We start from the raw sequence: 23,026 nt of genomic DNA, 5'->3' as shown, positions 1-23,026 counted from the left end.
GGGTTGGAGAGATGGCTCAGCAGTTAAGAGCACTGACTGCTCTTCCGAAGGTCCTGAGTTCAAATCCCAGCAATCACATGGTGGCTCACAACCACCCATTATGAGATCTGACGCCCTCTTCTGGTCTGTCTAAAGGCAGCAACAGTGTACTTATAGATAATAATAAATCTTTTTTAAAAAGAGCTTTCTAGGTTGAGTATCCTTTATCTAAAATGATTGGGATAAGAAGTACCTCAAATTTTGAATATTTCTTAATTTTGGAATACTTACACATAAAGAGAGATCTTTGAGTGGGAGCAAAGTTTAAAGCATGGAATTCACTTATGTTTCATATATATTTTATTTTACAAAGCATGAAGGTAACTTTATGCTGTCTTATTAAATTTTTATTTTTATTATCATATATACATATGCATGTGTATATGGTGTGTGTGTCTGTGTGCTGGTACATGTGTGCTGGGGCTTATGTGTGGAGGTTAGAGGACAATCTCAGATATGGTCCTCACTTCTATCTTATTAGATACATAGCATCTCTGTTTACAGCTGTGCAGGTGAGGCCATCTGGGCCATGAGTTTCTGTGGATTCTTTTAATTCTGTCCCCTATCTCAAAATAGGAGTGCTAGAATTTTAGATGTACACTACTGTCATGCCTAGCTTTATACAGGTTTGAGAAATACAAACTGAAGCCCTTGTGGATATGTAATAACCATCTCCCCCACCCCATCTACAGTCTTTTCAGCCTGTCTATATTTGTTTGCAGTCCTTTACTTGAGATCAGTTGTGGAATCTTCCATCATGTGGATGCTCCAAGTGTCTGACTTTAGAGTATTTTGGTTTTCAGCGTTCCAGAGTAGGGATGCTCAAAACTAAGCAAATGAAGACCCTGACACTGAGGAGACTATTTCTGCTTGGGAAAATAAGATAGCTGCTGTCAGGAGGTAGTTTTGGCAGGGAAGGGACAGCAGAGCAATGCTGTTGAGATAAAAAAGGGTAAAAGAGGAAAAAATGCTATGGAAGAAAATTGTCAGAGTGAGAGGACCCACGGAGAGGCTAACAGCACCCTTTAAAAGGAGTTACTCACCCACAACTTTTGGGAATACAACGACTGTGTCCATAGACATGGGAGTAGAAGAGGGAGTCAGTGAAAAACAGCATCCACCTTTTCAGAGAAGGTACCCTATAGTTAATTTAGTTTCTTCTTCCCCAGGACTCCCTCTCCAGTGGGCTAGAGTGCCTGCATTGTGGTTCTCAAAGGCTTAAATAGCTGCCTTTATGCATTATCTGAAAGTGCATGCCTTATGGGTGGGAAAAGCCAGCAAACAAAAGCAACAGATACTACTACCAAGGTAAGTTCAGTTGAACCTTTACAGAGACAGAAGTGATGCTTAGGCAGAGAGAGGTAGCTGCAGGAACAAAGGCCTGTTGACCAGAATATAAAATACATTTGGTCTTCAGGGCTTGGGGGAGGGGAACTTCTTCACTATTGCAACTGGATGCTTCAATTGAACAGAGGCCAAAAGAAGGCATGTTGTGCTTTGCCCAGTCAGTACTTTTTATTTGCAGCCTTAAAAAAAAAAAAAAAATAGAAAGATTTCACATCACAATCTGGATGTAAATTTAGGGGCTCCCTTGAAAACTGGGCTTGCATTTCTAAATGGCAACCAAGTCTCCTGAGAGGAGACTCTTGCAGCTTAGCTGCAGCCTCCACCAGCTCACTTCACTCTTTTCTGCTACGCATATTTAAATGCTAATCACATTCTGTGAGCACAGAGTTTAGTTCTCCAGAAAGCTTTCAAAAGGCACGAGGGCTTAGAATGCATTTAAAGGCTTATTGTTTGGGGCTGAGTGGTCTCCCTAGCTCTCCTGTCCATGCTGTTTCTGAATTCTTACAGACATTTGATTCTGCAGCTCCCTATACAAAGGGCTTCTATACAGCACGAACAGTGAAGTCGGTGAGGGAAACATGCCAAGCTAATGGGCCGGCCTTTATTCTCTAAAGGTGATAGAGAAGGAGCCACAGTGACAGGGCAAAAGAACATTTGTTCTCCAAGAAACCCATGGACTGAAGTGAGTTCTGATCCTGGAGGCAAACCTGCATGCATAGCCTTTGTCCCAGTTCCGTTGCTCAAAGATGGACTTGTAATTTACAGTGCCTCAGTTTTCTCATCTCAATAGGCAAGATGGCTCAACAGGTAAAAGTGTTTGCTGTCAAGACTTGATGATCTGAGTTTAAGCTCCAGAACTGCCCTGCGTGGCGGACAGAGATCACTGACTCCCGTATATGTGCACTGTCACACACACACACACACACACACACACACACACACACACACAGACATGTGCAATAAAGTAGGTATAGTAACAACAGTGCTCACTTTGTGAATTGTTGTAAGGATTGGATGACATAATGAACATCCACTTGGCCCGGTGCCTACTATATCTTCCTACTCAGTACTAATAGTCACGTTTAGAATTGCTCATAGAGAACAGTATGTGCTGCAGTATGAGCTGATAAGGACTTTGATTGGGAGTCAGGGCAATAAAAAAAAAAAAAAAAAGGACCCATGTAGGAGATTTATGAATGCAGAAACAAATGAACTTTGGGTTGGTTGGATGAAGGGACGGCAGAGCCAAACCTAACTTCTGGATGCTTAGCTTGGGTATCTGGGACAATGATGGCCCAGAAAGGGAAAAGTCTAGAAAGACAGTTTTAGGGGAACATGGGTAACTTTGATAGACAGTGGGTTGGAAGTGATCATGAAGATGTGCTACTCAGTGGTCCAAATCAGCAGACTGTGAGAACCATGAGCTCAGGACTGAGGAGGGAGGTGGGGGTGAAGACATAGGATGGAGCATTAGAAGCCCTGAGTGGGTTAATGAAGTGACTGTGTATCAGCAAAGCTTGCTCAAGGTGGTCCGAGTGGAGGCTATTTGAGCAGGCTGGGGCCTCTGTTTATTCACTTGACCATGTGTGTTCTGCTCACTGAGCTGTGCCACTTGGATACCACCTTTGTCCTTCATTTTATGCACTTTCAGTTCAAATGCTGACTTGGCCTAATCCTGCTTACCCTGTGAGTTGTGGTGGGGGCAAAGTCCACTGGGGTATAAATCAACAGGGCGGCACATGGGTTTGTATTTGGTGAAATGGAGATAGCTAATAGGAGCAACAGAGTGGAAGGAGGGTTCTTTCATAAGGCCTGCCAGACTCCCAGCAAAGTGTTCCCAGCCTGCCTCTCCTTCTCTTTCACATACACCTGTCTATGGAACTATTATAGTTTTTTTTTCCTATAATTCTTTGGTTCTTAATAGGGCTTATAGATTAATCACATAAAATATTTGTTGTCAACATTTCTTCCATATTATACTTTCTTTTATTTAATCCTTTCCTTTTCTTCACCCTCTCCACCCCTTTTGAGACAGTAGCTCACTGTGTAGGTCTGGCTGGCTTTGAACTTGCTATGTAGACAAGGTTACCTTCAAACTCACAAAAACCCACCTGCTTCTCCCTCCCTAAAGGTTATGCCACTATGCCCAGCCTATTGTTTCTTCAATACACTTAGTGCTGCTAGCATCTTCTGTCCCAGGGTCTTAGTCAGGTGGAGTTGCAGATAGAAGGGCCAGGCTGTATCCAGAGGAGCTGGAGTTAAAATGTACAGACACGTGGAAAAAGATTTCAGGCAGGGTGGCATTAGGGTCCGTGAAAGCACACAAGGTAGAGACATTTCATTCCACATACAACTGACCTTCTCCCCGAGAAACATTCTCTCAAAACATGCGCATGCATAAATTATTTACCTCTCCATCCTCTAGCAGGGCCAAGCAAGCAAAAGCAAAGCAGGATAAAATGAATGTAAGCCTGGTGAAGGAAGGGCTCAGGTGGCTAAACAAGACTTCTGATTATTGTCATTAATGTTCAGAAGAGTTCCAACCTGCCGTGGTATTAGACAGACAGATTGTATGTCCGAATGTCTGGATAAAAGCCCATGAAGACAGGCACTCAGACAAAGGCGTCAGCCACTGTGGGTGCTGGGAAAAGCTCCCTGTTCAGTTGGCTATCCACCAGACACCTGCTGTTGATTTGCTTCATGTTGGGCAGTGCCATGGAGAACACCAATGGAATGCAAATGTTACCATTAACTGTGTTCAGGTCACAGCAGCTTGATGCCCTTGTGACAAATGAAGTGCAGAAACCTGCCTGATCCAGTGGAAGCGGGTGGCTCTTATGGCTCTCTCTTCTTGATGAATATTGCATTGTGTGCTTTACAGGAAAAAAAAAAAAACTTTAGGCGTTTCCTGTTGCTTCTGCCCCCTTATCTTCCTAACTGAAAGCGATTCTGAGCTGGGCCTGTGAGGTTAGTAACTCACTAAGTTGCTGGTTCATAGCTTTCCATGGCCCAGAGACTATGTGTTTACTGCAGTGACACCCAGTGGACAGAGAAGGTAATGCCATGTTTGCATTTGAAAGCCTGTGGTTCTGTCCTGGGTGTTAATTTTTAAAATATATATTATGGACAAATTGTTATATTTATTAACCCATGAAGAATAAAATTTTGGCTGCGTCATATTAGTTGGCTCACTATATCTTCAGATGACATTTATGATGTTAGTCATAATTAGATGCTAATCCTATTTTACAGTACAATTATTTTGTGTTTTTAAAAACAACCACTATGACTTTGCATTTATTTGAAAACTGTTTTCTCTGTTTTTGTTTTCTTGAGGCTAATCTCAAACTGGCTATGTAGATGATGGTGACCTTGAAGTTGTGACCTTCTTGCCTCTGCCACTGAGATGATAGGCAAGTGATACCATACGCAGCCTTGACTGCAGCTTCTTGACACAGTATATATACATTAGCTAGAAGGTTCCCACACAAAGGGAAAATGATTAGGACTGCACTCAAATTCTCCCTCTCAGTGTTTCTTACCCTGGTTGGTGGCAGATTGTTATGGTAAGGTGGATATTCTAGTGCAGAATGTAGTGGTGGCTAAAGTCTCCTAGAGAAAGCCATTGTTTTAGCAACTGGAAAAAGAAAGTAAAGCTGAAGATGTATGGAGAAGACCAAAATCTCTCAGCTTCACATCTAGATATCACTGAACTTAGCCTGAAACCCTCTCTGATGACTAGCCCCACCCCCAGGCCTCAAGGTTCGATTTTAGGTAGATCCAGAGCTCACCAAACTTTACCTAAGCTAGGACAGACTCAAAAGAGGCAAGAAAGTGCTGGGGATGTCCCTGGCAGCTCTCCGTTTTTTTTGTTGTTGTTGTTTGTTTGTTTTTGTTTTGTTTTGTTTTTGAGACAGGGTTTCTCTGTGTAGCCCCTGGATGTCCTAAAACTCACTCTGTAGACCAGGCTATTCTCAAAATCATGGAAATCCACCCACCTCTGCCTCTTATAAATTTCATTGAGTCAGCATGGTGGCGCATGCCTTTAATCCCAACCCTTGGGAGACAGAAGCAGGAAGATCTCTGAGTTTGAGATCAGCCTGGTCTACAGAGTGAGTTCTAGGACAGCCAGGGGCTACACAGAGAAACCGTATCTTTAAAACAAAGAAACAAGGAGGTGGAGAGATGGCTTACAACTATCTATAAGAGTCTGATGCCCTCTTCTGTCATACAGGGGTATATGCAGACAGCACTGATACAAATACAATCTATAAATAAATAAACAAATGTCAAAACAAACAAAAACCACATGAGCAACAGAGAGGACGTGAGCTGGGCACGGTAGCTCATGCTGAAAATCCCAGCTCCCTAGAGACTGAGGCGGGAAGCTCTTCAGTTTGAAGCCTTTCCTGGATTATGTGGGAAGATCAAGGCCAGTCCTGGTAGTTTAAGGAGATCTTGGCACACAGAAAAATATGCAGTGGCAGGGGGTGTAGCTCAGTGGTAGTAGAATCCTAGTCTAACTCACACATGTCCTTGGGCTCAATCCTCAATACCTAAAATTTAGAATGCTTTAGACTCCTTCAGGTCTTGTGGCCTGTAAGAAAATTTCTAGGAATATAATGTGAAAAACACAAGAGATTTCATTACAGTGTTGTTATACTTAAGAATTAGAAATAGCCCCATTACTTAGAAACTGAGAAATTTTAACTATTTCTAAGATGTTCATAGGGCAAAATAGCACTTGATAACTAAGCAGTTAATGGCCTGGAGCTGTATCTGCTATGGGATAAGTAAAAACAGTAAGCTACCAACTTTTATTTGTAGTCCAAACACAATTTCTAAAAAATAATGCCAGTATATATGTGTGTGTGTATGTGAACATACACAGAAAAAAACTAGTAACTATTAGAAGTATTAAGCTATTTTCCTTTTTTCCCTACTTTGCTGTATTGCCTAAAATTTCTACAACCACATGTACATTACTTTGTTTTATTGTGACCAAGCAAACATAATGTGAAATCAACCCTTTAAACCATGTTTTAATATTTGCATTATTTTTTAAATCAGAAGTTATGTTCATTGTGTTTTGCACTATAGTCATACCAGTGTGGCAATGGTTCATCTGGACAAGGGCAGGAGAAGAGAAGAAACCCAGACAGATGAGCTGTTTTGTGGATCGGAGTGGCAGAGTGGAGTATCATCATGTCTGAAGATAGCATTGGGAAGTCAAGTCCCTTCACGTTTTTTGGCACTGACCAGGGAAACAGGAAGTGAGGAGTGGCATTGAGAAACTAGAGAAACAAGTCAGAGTCATGTGGAGAAACCAACAAGTGGGACTACTCATTCCAAGTGGCATGCAAATGACCTCAAATTCATTTCTGCAGAGCTTCAGGAACGTGTCAGTCATAGCAGAGAGGCCAAGGAGGTAGGCAAGCCAACCGAGTGAGCAGGATTAGGGGAAGATGGCAAAACAGTCGATCTTGCTTGGATTCTGATTACCCACATGTGGCTGTAACGCCCTCTTGTTATATCATCGACTGATCAGATTGGTTTTGGTGATAAGAATGTAGGCTAAGGTAATTCTTCAGTTTGCAGCCTCTTTCTTTCCGTTTTGCCTGTGTGCTCTATAGTGAACATGTTTCCCTAGCAATTGTTAGGGCAGTGCATGGCCAGTTGCACCCTTTTGAAATGCAGTTTCTTTCTCAGGCCTCTTGTTGAATGGTTCTTGGTTTATTTTAGTCCCCGACCATCAGAAAAGGCACAGTGACAAAAAAGAGTACTATGTCTTCCCTGTGGTGGCATCAAGAAGGCAAGTTAACAGGTTACATTCTGCGGCGTCCTCCTTTTCTGGTGTCGTAGGAAGAAGAACCATAAGTGATGTAACCAGGGGCCAGGAAAGAAAAGGGAGACTTGTCTGGAAGCTTTCTAGAAGATGGATACATTAAAAAAGAGGTCTAGGCATTGGCTTAAGCTAGTAGCCCGGAGGTTAGCAGAAGAGGTTTGCATAGTATTTGCATAAGCAATCCTGAGCTCTGTAGAAAATTGTCTTCAGTGGTGGGGCTGTAAGGGCAGGATGAGGAGGTGGGTATGTGGAATCAAAATGTTCTTTGTGGTTACTGAACTGCAAATGCTTTAAGGTAATCTGCCTCCCACTCCACTCCCTCCCCCGCCCCTCCCCAAGGCTCCGCACCTGCATCTTTCTCTTCACAGTGTCAAAGGGAAAGGAGAGGGTCTGGCTCACAGCAGCAGCCACACAGACATTGGCAAAGTTCTGCAGGTGAGAAAAGCGGTCCCGGGGTCCATTCCAGACTTTTTCCAGGTTCATGTAAACTAGAAGGGAACCAGCAGAGAAGGGAACAGCACCTGCGAATCAAGTACAGTGAGAGGTTGCTGTCTTTGGGAACCACTGTCTGGACCCCCCCCCCCCAAAAAAGCCGCTGGTGAATACACAAGGGCAATAGGAGGGGGTCTGGCGCTGTGTAACTAGCAAAAGGGGGCTGGTGTGACAGCACCATAAGGTCAAGATGTAAGAGCTGGTCACTCCAGGTTGTACAGTTTACTGTAAATAAATGGTGCCTAAAAGAACTGTAAACAGATCTGGAGAGCTAGTTGTGGTGACACACACCAATAATTCCATCATCTGGGTGGTGGAAGCAGGCGGAGCAGTAATAGTTCAAGTTCATCCTTACCTATACAGCAAGGTTTTTGGCCAGCTAGGGCTACTTGAGTACATGAGACACTGCATCAGGCAGAAGAAAATAACCCCTAAGTAGATGCTGAACTGGGGTTTGTGATACAGATGTTGACGGGTTTGGGGGTATATTGGTATTTATAACTTGTATTGAAATCACCAAAGAAAAGGATGGATTTATGAATGGCTCTGAAAGATGTATAGATATGTGATAAAGTAAAAATATAAACTGATGTATTATTCAGTGAGTGTGTGGTTATTTATCATTTTTTTATTTTTTATTTTTTATTTTGTTTTTCGAGACAGGGTTTCTCTGTGTAGCCCTGGCTGTCCTGGAACTCACTTTGTAGACCAGGCTGGCCTCGAACTCAGATATCCGCCTGCCTCTGCCTCCCGAGTGCTGGGATTAAAGGCGTGCGTCACCACGCCCGGCTATTTATAATTTATAATTCTAAGAACTTTTCTGTGTGTTTGAAACACAAAAAAGGAGAAAAATGAAAAGAAACATGGGAGGGAGAAAAGCCATTTCCATGATACCGAAGAGATGGCTCTTAAGAGCACCTACTGTTTTTGTAGAGGAGCAGGTGGCTCACAACCACTGGTAACTCCAGCTCTAGGGAATCTGACATCTGACACTATCTTCTAGCACCCATGGGCCCAGGTACTCATGTACTCTCTCTCTCTCTCTCTCTCTCTCTCTCTCTCTCTTTTACAAAGAAAATAAAAATAAAGATAAAAATAAATCATTTCCATAGAGCACTTGATCCAGTATTGGAAGGTAGAAAAGGACTGTTCTCTAGTGAGGAAAGAAACATTGTATGATAACTGTGCTACCTGAGCTGGCTTGGATGGCATAAGGTCCAGTTAGCATCATGCACTGTCTAAGACGGTGAGCAAACAATGCATTATCTGATACGCTCACACATTTCCAGAAGTTTCCAGAACCATCTTAAGTTTACAGATAGACTACATTTGTCTCTCAAAACATGAGCTATGGGCTAGAGAAATGGCTTTGTGCTTCAGAACACTGGCCACTCTTGCAGACAATTCAGGTTCAATGCCCAGCATGCATGCTGTGGCCCAGGACTATCTGTAACTCCAGTTTCAGAGGCTCTGACATCCTTTTTCCAGCTCCCACGAACACTGCACACATACTATACATGGATAAGAATGCAGGCAAAATACCCCTATACATAAAAATTTAAGGGCTGGTGAGATGGCTCAGTGGGTAAGAGCACCCGACTGCTCTTCCGAAGGTCCAGAGTTCAAATCCCAGCAACCACATGGTGGCTCACAACCATCCGTAACGAGATCTGGCGCCCTCTTCTGGAATGTCTGAAGACAGCTACAGTGTACTTATAATAAATAAATCTTTAAAAAAAAATTTAAAAATACACAAAGAAATCTAATAGATGGGGTAGGGTTGGGGATGTAGTTCATCAAAAAAAAAAAGGAAGCAGAATATAAGTAGGGTATTGTTTATCCTTAGACATTATTATAGTTAATAAACATATATTTGAAAAGACTCACCAACTTCCTATTTTCATTCAAAAACATTTTAGGGAAGCTAGGCATAGTAGCTCATGTCTATAATCCCAGCACTAGAGAGGCTGAGACAGGATGACCAGTTCAAGGCCAGCCTTGTCTACATAGTAAGCTCAAACCCAGCCTACAGTACATTACATTAGACTTTGTCTCTAAATAGAAATTTAGAAATATTTTACTATGAGTTGGGCACTATGCCAGGTGCTAGGACGACAGCTCAGAGCCGACTACTTTCTGGAGATTTTAATATCGAACACTATATATAACACCCATACCTCCCTCACCTTTTAAACTTTTCACACAGGCCTCAGTAAATTGCCTAGGTTGGTTTGAACTCTGTAGCCTCCATCTTGAACTTTAACTTCTGCCTCCATCTCCTGAAGCTAAGGGGAGATTACAGACCTGGCCTGTGTATAGTTATTTGAGACAGGAAAACTATGTAGCCAAGATTAGCCTGGATCTCATGATGCTCCTGCCTTAACCTCTAGAGTACTGGGATTACATTATATGCACGTATCATCACACGTGGCTTAGAAAACAGAACTTTTGAAGTGGGTCTTGAGCTAAGAGTAGGAGTCTATCAGACACTAAGAGAGTGGAAAGGAAGTCCAGGCAAATACAATGAGCATGTATCTCTAAGAAGCACACACATTTTTGTATGGCTTGAACATGAGAGCAAAGAGAGGCATGGTACAGGATAGGATGAGGTAGGGCAGACTGGCAGAGGCCAGCTCTAAGTGATCTGGAATGTCATGGAAACTCTGGCTTTCTCTCTTAGCTTTTGGAGGGTTGTAGTGAAATGAAGGCAGACCATTTGGGAAGATTATCTCAGTCTGTCAGCAGTATACAAGGCACACCAGGCATAGGGCCACAGATAGGAACATGAGCCTGACGGAGAGGCTGAGTCCTTAGAGTCAGTAGGGAAGATGATGGGAATGAGCTAGGGCAGAAGGCAGAAGGCAGAAGGCAGAAGGCAGAAGGCAGAAGGCAGAAGGCAGAAGGCAGAAGGCAGAAGGCAGAAGGCAGAAGGCAGAAGGCANAAGGCAGAAGGCAGAAGGCAGAAGGCAGAAGGCAGAAGGCAGAAGGCAGAAGGCAGAAGGCAGAAGGCAGAAGGCAGAAGGCAGAAGGCAGAGGTAGAGACAGATACAGAAACAGGAGGCAGGAGGCAGGAGGCAGGAGGCAGAGGCCAGAGGCCAGAGGCCAGAGGCAGAGGCCAGAAGCAGAGGGCAGAGGCCAAGACCGAGGCCGAGGCAAGCAGATTTTTGAGTTTTAGGGACCAGCCTGGTCTATAGAGCAAGTTCCAGAACAGTCAAGACTGTAATAGTGGGACTCTGTGCCCCAAGACAAAACAAAACAAAACAAAACAAAACAGACAAACAAACAAACAAAAACAGAAGAAAAACAAAAAATACCAAGCAACATCAGAACCTCCCCCCAAATAATAATAAATAAAATAAAAAATAAAACAAAAGAAGAGTAAGTTGGACAGCCTCGGCAAGGTGGCACATCTCTGTAATTTTAGCACTCAAGAAACTGAGGCAGGACAATCAAGAGTTAAAGGGCAGTCTAGACTAAATAGCAAGTTCCAGGCCAGCTAGGTTACTTAATGAGACCTTGTCTCAGAAAATAAAACAAACAGTAAAATGTTAGATATGGGCTGGTGAGATGGCTCAGTGGGTAAGAGCACCCGACTGCTCTTCCAAAGGTCCAGAGTTCAAATCCCAGCAACCACATGGTGGTCACAACCATCCGTAATGAGATCTGGCGCCCTCTTCTGGAGTGTCTGAAGACAGCTACAGTGTACTTACATATAATAAATAAATAAATCTTTAAAAAAAATGTTAGATATGAAGATAAGTTGTGGAGTTTTATTGCCATCCGTAGTGCCTATAGTTAAGAACAATGTATTGTACATTTCAGAGTAGCTAGAAAAGATATTCTTGATAGAATGGGGGAACTCACCACAAAGAAACCATAAATGTTTGGGGTGATGGATATGCTAAGTGCTCTGACTTGATAATTATGGAATATATGCATGTATCAAAATATCAAATGAGGGGCTGGAGAGATGGCTCAGCGGTTAAGAGCACTGACTGCTCTTCTGGAGGTCCTGAGTTCAGTTCCCAGAAACTACATGGTGGCTCACAACCATCTGTAATGGGATCTGATGCCCTCTATGGTGCATCTGAAGACAGCTACAGTATACTTAAATAAAATAAATAAATCTTTTTAAAAAATATCAAATGATAGCCCATAAATATGTATAAACATATATCAATTAAAAATAAGAGGGCTGGGGCTGCAGAGATGGCTCAGCGGTTAAGGGCACAGACTGCTCTTCTGAAGGTTCTGAGTTCAAATCCCAGCAACCACATGGTGGCTCACAAACACCCGTAATGAGATTTGACACCCTCTTCTGGGGTGTCTGAAGACAGCTACAGTGTACTTACATATAATAAATGAATACGTCTTTAAAAAAAAAGAGGGCTGGAGAGACAGCAGCTCAGCAGTTAAGAGTGTGCTGTGTTCTTGTAGAGGACACGAGTTTGGTTCTCAGAACCCATATGAGAACACCCATCCATTGCCCTCTTCTGGATTTGGTGGGCACCCACATTCCTGAGCACATACCTTCACACACAGGTATAGATATATACATATAATTTAAAAGCAATAAAAATAATTTTTAAATACTTCTTCAAGAGTGTGACTCTGGTAGGTTGACCATGAGCTGCAGGATAGCCCTATACCCATTGGTGTGTATGCAGCACAAAGTGGACTGGGTTGGGTGAGTAACAAAGAGAACATGAAGTTGAGAGCTGGTAGGGAAGTAAGGGGGTGGATCTTGAAGGAGTTAGGGGAGGATTGGGGATGAATATGATCAAAATACATCATATAAAATTCTCAAAGAATTAATAGAAATACTATATTAAAACCTAAAAAATAGGGGCTGGCGAGATGGCTCAGTGGGTAAGAGCACCCGACTGCTCTTCCGAAGGTCCAGAGTTCAAATCCCAGCAACCACATGGTGGCTCACAACCATCCGTAACGAGATCTGGCGCCCTCTTCTGGAGTGTCTGAAGACAGCTACAGTGTACTTACATATAATAAATAAATAAATCTTTAAAAAAAAAAACCTAAAAAATAAAGAAAAAATTTTGAATGAGAAATTATAGTCATAGCTTCTGGAAAAGTACTTAGTACCCAGTGAGCACCCCTAAAATATTAGCATTATTATTAAACATATTAGGAGTTAAAGTACACTCATGCTTGTTGAAGCTACAAGATGGGCTCACCTAGAGAGAGGATGCAGGGCAAGAAAGCCAATGTAGAAGGCTGGGTATGGTGATATGTGCTTGCAATCTTAGTACAAAGGAGGTGGAGGTAGGAGGGTCAATTCCAGGCCAGCCAGCACTACAGAGCGAGGTCCTTTCTCTAACAAACAACAAACATAAACACAAACAAAAAAGAAAGCCAACATGGAGGGTAAAAAAAAAAAAAAGCCGAGGGAGGAGCCTGAGGAACAAACAGAAGCAAGCTGGCAGTATCAGACGACCTAACAAGGGCCAAGTATATTGGATAAGAAAGATCTGCAGGAGTGCACTGTGATTTGGTGAAAGCCTGTTGACATCTTCTATTCAATCCCAATGTTACTGCAGCCATGAGACGAGCTGCACGAGGACAGGCATCCATGTCACGTCTTAGTTGGCGATGTTAAATGGTGACTGTTTTATTTAAAACTTGGGTCTGATCACTGGAAACGATTGCTTGGTGATTTGTGATTTGGGACTCGATTCATTGCTCTAGGGATGTTTGTGTATTGTGTAGGTGTGTATACTACTGCGCTGCCCCTGTGGTATGTCACGGTTCTGTGTAAACGCCCTCCATGTGACTCTCTCATGTTGCATGTTTTCAGTGGTTTGGAAGTTTTGTATATTTATTGTATTAATGCAGAGTGTCATAAAATAAAATAATGTTTACTGGAAAAAAAAAAGAAAGATCTGCAGGAGAGATGTGAAGATACCCAGGGGACAGTTACCCTAGAAGTCAGCTCTCCATAGGGCAGTCTGACGAATCTTATTTAGTACTGCATAGATGGACTCAATCCATCCTTCTGGATTTGGCAAACAGAGGCCTTGTATATATGTAGCTCGGTCAAAGGCTACAAATACCATTGAGATCCTGTCGTGCTAAATCATGGATACACACACTGAGGTCTCCTGTCAGCTGAGCAGTTTTGAGGGTGGCTTGGAATGCAGGCTTTTCTGAGTCACTTGTATTGCTTGACCTGCATTCTTTAGGCCTCTAAAATTGTGGTAGGGTGATATGTGCCTGCAATTTTAGTACACAGAAGATAGAGTTTGAACTACTTTCACGCGTGTCAAGGAACAGCCTTTTCTTGGGTGTTGAATTTCACCTTACCTAAAACAGTGAGGGATACCCCTCGATAAAGGGCCAGGAACCCTTCTTGTTGATAAATAGTAGAAAAAGCATGGATTAGCCCCCTGTATGATGGTTCCAGCACGTTCTGCACCATCAATCGGGTTTTGATGAGGTCTGTAGGGTATGTGACAATCGTGGAAACCATGCCTGCGAGACTTCCAGTCACAATGGAACTCCACTGGGAAATACGGCCCAGGTCATCCATGAATAGCACAACGAACCTGGTGGTGGGGAAACAGAGAAAGCTCAGATGCGAGGTCTGAACTGGGCTAGCATGCTCTATAGAGCTTCAAATATTTCCGGGCATTTGGAAGTCCTTTACAATGTGTCTTACTTAGGGTTTTATTGCTGTGAAGAGGTACCACGACTGTGGCAACTCATAAAGGCGAACATTTCATTGGGCTCGGCTTGCAGGGTCAGAGGTTTAGTTTATTATCATCAGGGCAGGGAGCATGCCAGCATCCGGGCACACACATGAGCTGCTGACAGTTGTACATCTTAACATGCAGACAGAAGTGACTGTGAGTCACATTGGGCATAGTTTGAACAAATGAGACTTCAAAGCTGACCCCCAGAGTGATTGTACTTCCTCCAACAAGACCACACCCATTTTTTCCTTTTTAAAGAATTGTTTATGTACATGAGTACACTGTAGCTGTCTTCAGACACACCAGAAGAGGGCATCAGACTCCATCACAGATGTTTGTGAGCCACCATGTAGTTGCTGGAAATTGAACTCAGGACCTCTGGAAGAGGAGTCAGTGCTCTTAACCGCTGAACCATCTCTCTAACCCTGCCCATACCCATTTCAACAATGAATCACATATCCTAATAATGCCACTCCCCATGGACCAAGCATTCAAACATTTGAGTCTATGGGGATCAGTTTTGTTGTTTTATTTTTGAGACAGGGTTTCTCTGTGTAGTCCTGGCTGTCCTGGAACTCATTCTGTAGATCAGGCTGGACTCGAACTCAGAAATTCGCCTGCCTCTGCCTCCCAAGTACTGGGATTAAAGGCATGCACCACCACTGCCTGGGCTATGGGGGTCATTCTTATGCAAACCACCATACAACAAGAAAAATATCACAGAATTATACTGGAATTACTGGGTAGTAAATTGAAATTCCGCCATCATAGAATGCTAACTAACTATAAGGAAGTCCAGCTGCTGATCTGTATCTTCTCCAAATTCTTTCCACTTCATCTCCAGCATTTTTCTACCTTTTATCTGAAGAATATAACTTGCCGGGAGTGGGGGGTGCTGCAAATGAACAAAAGCACCTGGCAGTTGCTATACCGGAATGCAATCTGTCCATCCTCTTGACACTAATAATGAACAGAATTTCCTGAAATGAGTGAAAACAGAAATTTCACTTCTCCTCCAGCACTGGGAATGGAAGGCAGAGTGCTCTACACATTAGGTATACATTTCTGTTACTGATCTACATCCCAAGTCCAGCATTCCAGAAATTGTTTTGAGCCCAATGGACCAAGCCAGTATCAACTTTAATTGTAGCCACTGGACTTTGGCTAGCTGCAGAAGACCCTACATCCAGCTAGCTGATTAGGCTATAATGATTAACTATTTAACTATTAGCCTAACTAACTTAGGCTAACCTATAATCAGTTGGCTGGTTGGATGACCAAACTGTCACCATTTATGTTGTTTTCTATACCTTGCTTTTTGTTTTCCTAGAAATGCTCTCTAATTGTCATGTGGTGGGTTGGAGTTCTTGGAAACTCCTTGGCTCTGGGAGATATCTGATTGGACTTTGGTTTGGTTTTGCTCAAATACACTCTGTATATTCTGTTAAATTAAGTCTAAAGAATTAGTTTCCTTTATAATGATAATTATAATTGAAGTTGTTGTTTTGCCAGTTATCAGAAAAGCAACAAACAAAAACAGTGACAAGGTATCTACTTCTCACTCAGTAGACTGGCATTGTAGCAAATGATGGGGGGAAGTGTGAAAACTGATAACCCTCACCCTTTACTTTGTGGTATCTAGTAAAGTTGGAGAAGCACACATCTTAACTCTGTAATTTCATTTCCTGGCTCACAGCTTAGAGGAACTCTTACAGCTCTCCACATGGAGACACACCACAGACATTTCTTATAAGAATAAAAAACTCCAACAATTAAATGTCAAAATGTAGGGGGATGGATAGATGACAGCATTGCCATTCCGTGGATCCCACATGGTTAAAATGAATGAGCTTAGACAAATCATAGAAACACAAGAAATAAGTCGTGAAAGCATACTGATGAATGACTAAAACAAACTGCAGAGTGATCTGTAGTATATGACAACCATAAACAATAAAACCCGTAACTATTGTGTAACATAAACAGGTCCTTAGGAGGAGTATACAAGCAGACCCATGAAAGGGGAGAGGGACTAAGACCGAGAGAAAACATGAAGAGGACTCTACCTTCATCCAGGCTTTAGTATATTTATGAGAGATATGTGGAAGCCGGGCTTGTCAAGTCATGGCTTCTAGGAAGGCTCTGGCAGACTCACTTGCGTTCAGTAATTTGAACCCTGCTTGGCCCAGACTCAAACTCAAAAATGAAATAAGGGGGTGGAGGATGGAGTTCCGTGGTGGCATGCGAACCTAGCATGCTCAAGGCCCTGGTTTGATACCCTGCGCTGCCAAAAAAAAAAAAAAAAAAAAAAAAAAAAAAAAAAAAAAAAAACCCAAAAAGAAAAACCAGCCAAACACACACACACCTCAACATCAACAAAGATATTTTGGAATTGGTGTTGTGGGCCAGCACTTGGGAGATTAAGAAAGGAGAAACTTGAGTTTGAGACCAGTCTGGGCTACAGAAAACGTTCAAGGCTAGCCTAGTTTATAAAGAGAGACCGTCTAAAAACAGTACGTGAAGTGTGGGTGGTAGGCATATGAGTGTTTGACAAACTATGCTTTGTATTTCTCAGGTTTACAATTTACTTAAAATTATTTTGCATGGAGTTTTACAAATGCAAACCAAAACCACTCTGGTTAAGCAGGGCATCCCAAATTATGAATGCTTACCCCAGAAGAAGTATTTATAGGGGTACTTCTACACAGCACACCCTTTCAGGCCACAAAAAAAGCAAGTTCTTTTCGTAGTGAAGAAGCTGGGAAACCAGGAAAAATAGTTCTTTCTGCCATGGAAAGGTTCAGGGAGAAGGTACTGAGGGTTTGGAATAAAAATAAATGACAGAGTTGGACTAAAAGAATAGCTTTATCTTTTTCAAACTGAAAGCATTCCCAGTTCTTTGGCTCTCAAACTTCCAGTGGAAGGGGTAGCTTTCCCAGTGTTCAGGTGACAGCTGGCCTGATGAATAATGAGTGGGCATTCAAGTGAAACCAGCTGAGGGATTCCAGGGTACTGCTTCTGCTCCTAAGGCAAAGGGAATTCATTCGGAACATCTCCTTCAAGGGGTTATTGGTGCATCTCAATTGGACTCCTGGCTATGCTCCCAGCGTCGAAGGGAAATGATACACAGACAATTAAAGCTGGCATTCACCAATGGGTCACTGACCTCTGTGTTAATGCTGGCTTACTGCTTTTATCCCCTGGCCAGTCAAGTTGGAGGGAAAGGAGACACAGGAAGTAGAAATGATCGTCATATTGTCTGCAGCAAGCCCCCAAAAATCTACTTGGAGTTGGGAATGCAAAAGCACCATTCTTTTTCATGATCCTATTCTCATTCCCTAAATCACTCCACCATTCTAGGACATAGGTTAATTTATTGTCCATTTGTTGGCCTACCATAATGTGCCAGTTCTCAGCTCAGATCACATAGGAGAGAGCTCAGTAGTCCTGACAAGGAAATGACTGATAGAGGCATCTAGGGGAAACAGACTCTTGGCTTACTAAAGTCCTTGAACTATCTTATTATGTTGGCTTGTTGTATGAAGTAGTCTTATCAAATGTAGAAAATGAAAAGGAAGAATTGAAGGAAGTTCTTTCTTCCTAGCCTCTTAACCACCAATCTTCCCTTAGAATAGCAAAGTCAAGGGGCTGGAGAGATGGATGACTCAGTGGTTAAGAGCACTATCTGCTTTTCCAGAGGACCAAGGTTTGGTTCCTACCACCCACATGGCAACTCACAATCATCTGTAACTCCAGTTTCAGGGGACCTGGTACACTATTCTGACCTCTGTGGGTACTAGGAATGTACACATAAGCACATGCAGGCAAACACTCATACACATTAAAATAAACAGTCAAGATAGATAACCTCGTTAGGCTACCAATGACATCACTATGGTTCCTATATCTTAAAATTCTTGCCTGTGTCTGGGGCACAGATGCTTTTTTCTCCAGGGAGGCTGAATGCACTAGTGATCTGCAGGAACCCCTTCCTGTCAGCTAGCTCAGATTCTACACACACCCCTGGATATATGTGATCAGTACTTGTAATGCTAACACAAGCTAGCAGCCAACATAGCCCAACCCAAGCTCATGACTGGTTTATGTAATAAGGATATGGTCGTGGCTCTGAGCAATTCCTAACTGCAGGGACCCAAACCAAGGCATATTCAGACAAACAAACAGTTGTGCAATAAAGTTGGAGGAGGCCTTCTTTTTGATGCATTAGAAAGCCACCCATTGTATCAGCTACTCTTTGCTTGTGACGGAAGCATAGCACCCACTACTAATCAGTCATCTCCTTTCATTGTCCATCCAATCAAGCAGAGATTTTAGCTGTGTGGTAGTAGGCAGAACCCTGGACTAAGGAGCCAGATGATCTGTTTTAAAGCTTGAGCTCAGTCATTGTAATTATAGACAATTTTTTTCATCCACTTCAGTCACTGATTACGCTGCGTGTTTTGTTCCAATCAGACAGTGTGCTGTGATTCCCAGTCACCTGTTTTGCAACTTCGTGGTCAGGACAGAGGAAAAATGAATGGATATACTGATTACCCATGATTGTCATGTTTATGTAGGGCAGATGCCTTCACGACTAATCAACCTTTCTTACTATACCTTGTCTTTCCCTGGACTGGTTTCTCTTCAGTTTTCAGAAAGAAAATCATCTGTCAAGAAATCAAGTCAGTAAACCCAGTCTATGTGATTCTTTGCTCTTCTGTCACCAACTTATCCTAGAGCCTCTCAGCTGCTGCATGGTGCGGCAGGCTTCTAGCTACTGCTACCACCCACAGTCTTTCTCCTTTCCCATCCTACCCTACCACCATGAGACAATCACCCTCCGCCCTTGATTTTTTTAAACCCCGGCACTCCCCCCACCTTGCATAAATATTTCCCACCGCCATTCTCGCATACCAAGTCTGATTTTCAGGATCTCATTCCAACCTGCTTTTCCAGCCGGCTGCGCTGCATGCCTTTCCTCTTCTTTGCCTGTGCTGACATTCCCTGCAACGCCTCATCTTTGCCTATCGGACTCCTACGTAATCCCCCAAGGCCAAACTCAGATATTTTCTTCTCCTCTGTGAAGCCTTCTCATCATCTCATCCCTCACCTGGTGTCCGTTTCCATAGCATTTGATTCAAAACAATCACACACCACCTTGGACTTTATGTGTGTGCATAGAGACATACTAGTCTTTTTTTTTTTTTTAAAACAAAACAAAACAAAACAAAAACTTAGTATGTTATAAACTGTGTAGGGGACCATACTTCTTTCTGTTTTTGTTTTTGTTTTTGTTTTTTTTGTTTTTTTTTGAGACAGGGTTTCTCTGTGTAGCCCCGGATGTCCTGGAACTCACTCTGTAGAGCAGGCTGACCTGGAACTCAGAAATCCGCCTGCCTCTGCCTCCCAAGTGCTGGGATTAAAGGTGTGCACTACCACGACTTCTTTCGTTCTTGCATTTTCTCCAACTTCATGTCCATGGTGGTTACTTCTGTGTCCTAACTAATGTCAAATGAATGCAGAAGGGAAGATGGCGTGATGTGTTACAAACTGTACAAGGTTTGAAATCAGAAGGCCAAGTGGTAATACTGTCACTGATTTGAGGTGTCCCAGCGTGAGCTCAGTTCTCTATCAGTAGATTCGGACATAGGGACATAGTGCTTCCTGTCCTGTGTCCTATGATTGTTCTAGGCAGGACCCAGAAGTTGTGAAAGCCAAATGATGTAAATATATAAGATAGTTAAAAAGGGGGCTGGATAGATGGCTCAGTGGTTAAGAGGACTGACTGCTCTTCCAGAGGTCCTGAGTTCAATTCCCAGCAACCACATGGTGGCTCACAACCATCTGTAATGGGATCTGATGCCCTCTTTAGGTGTGTCTGAAGCAGCAACAGTGTACTTACATAAAATAATAAATAATTCTCTCTCTTTTTAAAAAAAGATGGTTAAAAGAAAAGCCATGCCTTTAGAATCAGACTTTGCAAATCTGTTTCCTCCCCCTGCTCCTTCATACACATTCTCTTTTATCCAAGGGAAGATTTCCTTACCACTTTGTGGAGAAGAGAGGGAAATAGGGAAAATTGAATCATTAAAAGTCAAGACTGGCCGGGCATGGTGGCGCACGCCTTTAATCCCAGCATTTAGGAGGCAGAGGCAGGCGGATTTCTGAGTTTGAGGCCAGCCTGGTCTACAGAGTTAGTTCTAGGACAGCCAGGGCTACACAGAGAAATCCTGTCTCAACCGGCTCCTCCCCCCCCCCCCCAAAAAAAAAAGGAAGAAAAGAAATAAAGCACATCACTAGCTGCTCCAAGGCCTGGGGTTTTACTTCCAGCACTGGGAACAAAGTAAAAACAAAACAAAAAGTGTCTTGACCACCTCCTGCCTGTAGGCTGCTTGTCTAATTCAGAGCTAAGGCCAGTCTTTAGAGCTGACCCTGTGCCTATCGAATGAGGAACTTACAGACCATCGTCCCCAATAGGGAAACAGCCCCTCCCCTCAGAGCTGCCATCACTGACTTTCTTTTTTAGGCTTCCTTTCCAGCTCCCGTGCAAACATCCTTGAGCTCTTTTTAAGGTCACTCCCTTGCATCTTTAGCTCTTATCCTCGCAGCAGTGGTTGATGTGGGAGAAGGTGAGAAAACGCCGCAGGATGGCAGCTGGGAGTGGGGGAAACATTAGGCTGAGGAGACAAGTCCCTGCTGGAGAAAGGATGCTGCAGATCCTGTTGGATCCTAAAGCCAAGTTAGGCTGAGATTGGAGTTGGGGATGGTGGACAGAACTCTTTTTGAGGCAACAGACTGGTCCTTCTTCCTGTATTACCCACTTACTCCTTAGAACACTGGTCTCACTTTTTACACACCATCAAGAGTGTTCTCTCTTAAGCCAGAAAAGCAAACATTTTCAAGTTACTAGACGTTGGGAATGGATAGACCTTATCGCCTTGGGAAGTCTTTTTGTTTCTTTACTCCCAGATATCATTTGCTAATTCTGCCTCCTCCCAGAAAGACTCAGGAGGTCACAAAACTGCAGTTCACAGGGCAAGACTCTCAAGAGCATGTGAAAAACTGCTACTGTACCTTAGGGGCCACACATATGGCCTTGTAGCACCCCCCACCCAAGGCCAGCCTCCACCCCCACCCGACTCCCATCCGGTTTTACAGAGGAAGGGAAACTGAGACTTCTTAGGGTGGCAGCTCTGCCATTCCAGTCCGATCTCCCGACCCCTCCCACCGGGCTCTTACTTTCGGTAGGCGGCCAGCTGCACCATGCTGCAGGGGAAGAGGCGCAGGCACGCCACGCCATTCCCTTTCCACAGGGCCCTTGGCCCCTCAGACAGCCACACTTGGCGTCCGGTGGCCCACAGCCCCAGGGAGTGGCTTTGCACCTTGCCGACTTGGGCCAGCACAGTGGCAAGCTCCAGGGGCGCGGTGAGGCTGAGGCTGAACGCCCCCGCCAGCCCCGCACACAGGAGCCGCTGGCTGCCGGTTAGCCGGCCATCCCGTCTCCACGTAGCCATCCAGACCTAGCCCTGTGCCGGCCACCTCGTGGCTGGTGCCCTGGGCTCGCGGGGGCAGTTAGAGCAGTCCGGCCAGGCCCCGCCCGGCGTGGGGCGGACTTGGGAGATGAACTGGGGAAGTCAGGCTCACACCCGAGCAGCGCCTCAGGGATAGGGTGGGATCAAAGGCGACTCTCTCAGGTATCTGAGGCATGCTCAGTTAGTGTGTGTTTGCAATGCAATAGGCAAAACCAAGGCATCCATTTCCTGTTCTTTCTGGGCCTAGCCAGCAACACGTTTTTCTTAGGTATTCCCTTAGGTACTTTGCTTCTTCTGGGTCCCTTTTCACATTCTATCTCATCCCCCTTCGCCTATCTTCTCTTCCATCAGCTTCTTTTATTTTAAATCCAGAGTGCAGAAAAGACAGACCTTGAATAACAACCTGCTGCAGACAGGGCCTCCTTTTCAGAAACTATAGGTGTGCTTAAGGCTTTGGAACCTTACCTTAGCTCTGCACATGACCTGTCATGGGAGGATAGGGAAGTCGTTGGCTCCCTTTGTGTCCCAGTTGCTTCACCTGTACTATGAAGATGGTACTTTCGAGGATTAAATGAAAATTTAATAAATGAAAATTTAATTTATAAAGATGAAATGAATTAGTGGCTGTATGTGGTGCTTATGAGGGTATCACTAGCTGCTGCCGGAGAAGAGGAGACTAAGACATGGAGACACTTGCTCAAGCCTGAGTGTCCACTACCTCGCAGAATCAGGGTTCCTATGTAGGTCAATGTTAGACCTAATAAAGGGCCATACCGAAGGATGGCATAGTGGCAGTACATACATTCAGTGATTCTGTTAGGTAAGGGTTAAGACAATATAGGTAAAAAGGTGATAATGGTGGCTTTGCCAGAATCTAAGAAGGATTTAAAAATATTAACAACTTTCCAATTTTATTTCTGTTTTTTTAAAAGGGCACAACAATGATAATTACAAAGAAGGAGACAGCTAGCAAACGCACTGTTAGCATAAGACATCCCAAATTTGCATCTTATTTTCTATATTGATTTTCATGTTGCTAAAAAAAAAAAAAAAAAGGGGGG

At 43.5% G+C, this 23,026-nt stretch overlaps 1 protein-coding gene across 1 annotated transcript in view; it reads right to left on the bottom strand.

The window, feature by feature from the left end:
* Nucleotides 1–22,059, bottom strand: part of Slc25a43 (solute carrier family 25 member 43) — a 34,259-nt gene extending 12,200 nt beyond the window's left edge. The window contains exons 1-3 of the mRNA XM_021153710.1: nt 21,673–22,059; nt 14,045–14,286; nt 7,580–7,752 (exon numbers count right to left, since the gene is read on the bottom strand). Coding sequence (XP_021009369.1) covers nt 7,580–7,752; nt 14,045–14,286; nt 21,673–21,947 — 690 coding nt within the window. The 5' untranslated portion in view covers nt 21,948–22,059. The remainder of the gene's footprint in view (nt 1–7,579; nt 7,753–14,044; nt 14,287–21,672) is intronic.
* Between the last annotated feature and the right edge of the window lie 967 nt (nt 22,060–23,026).

Source organism: Mus caroli, chromosome X, assembly GCF_900094665.2.
Source record: "Mus caroli chromosome X, CAROLI_EIJ_v1.1, whole genome shotgun sequence".
In the NCBI taxonomy this organism is placed as follows: Eukaryota; Metazoa; Chordata; class Mammalia; order Rodentia; family Muridae; genus Mus; species Mus caroli.
This window is presented reverse-complemented; position numbering and strand designations above follow the sequence as displayed.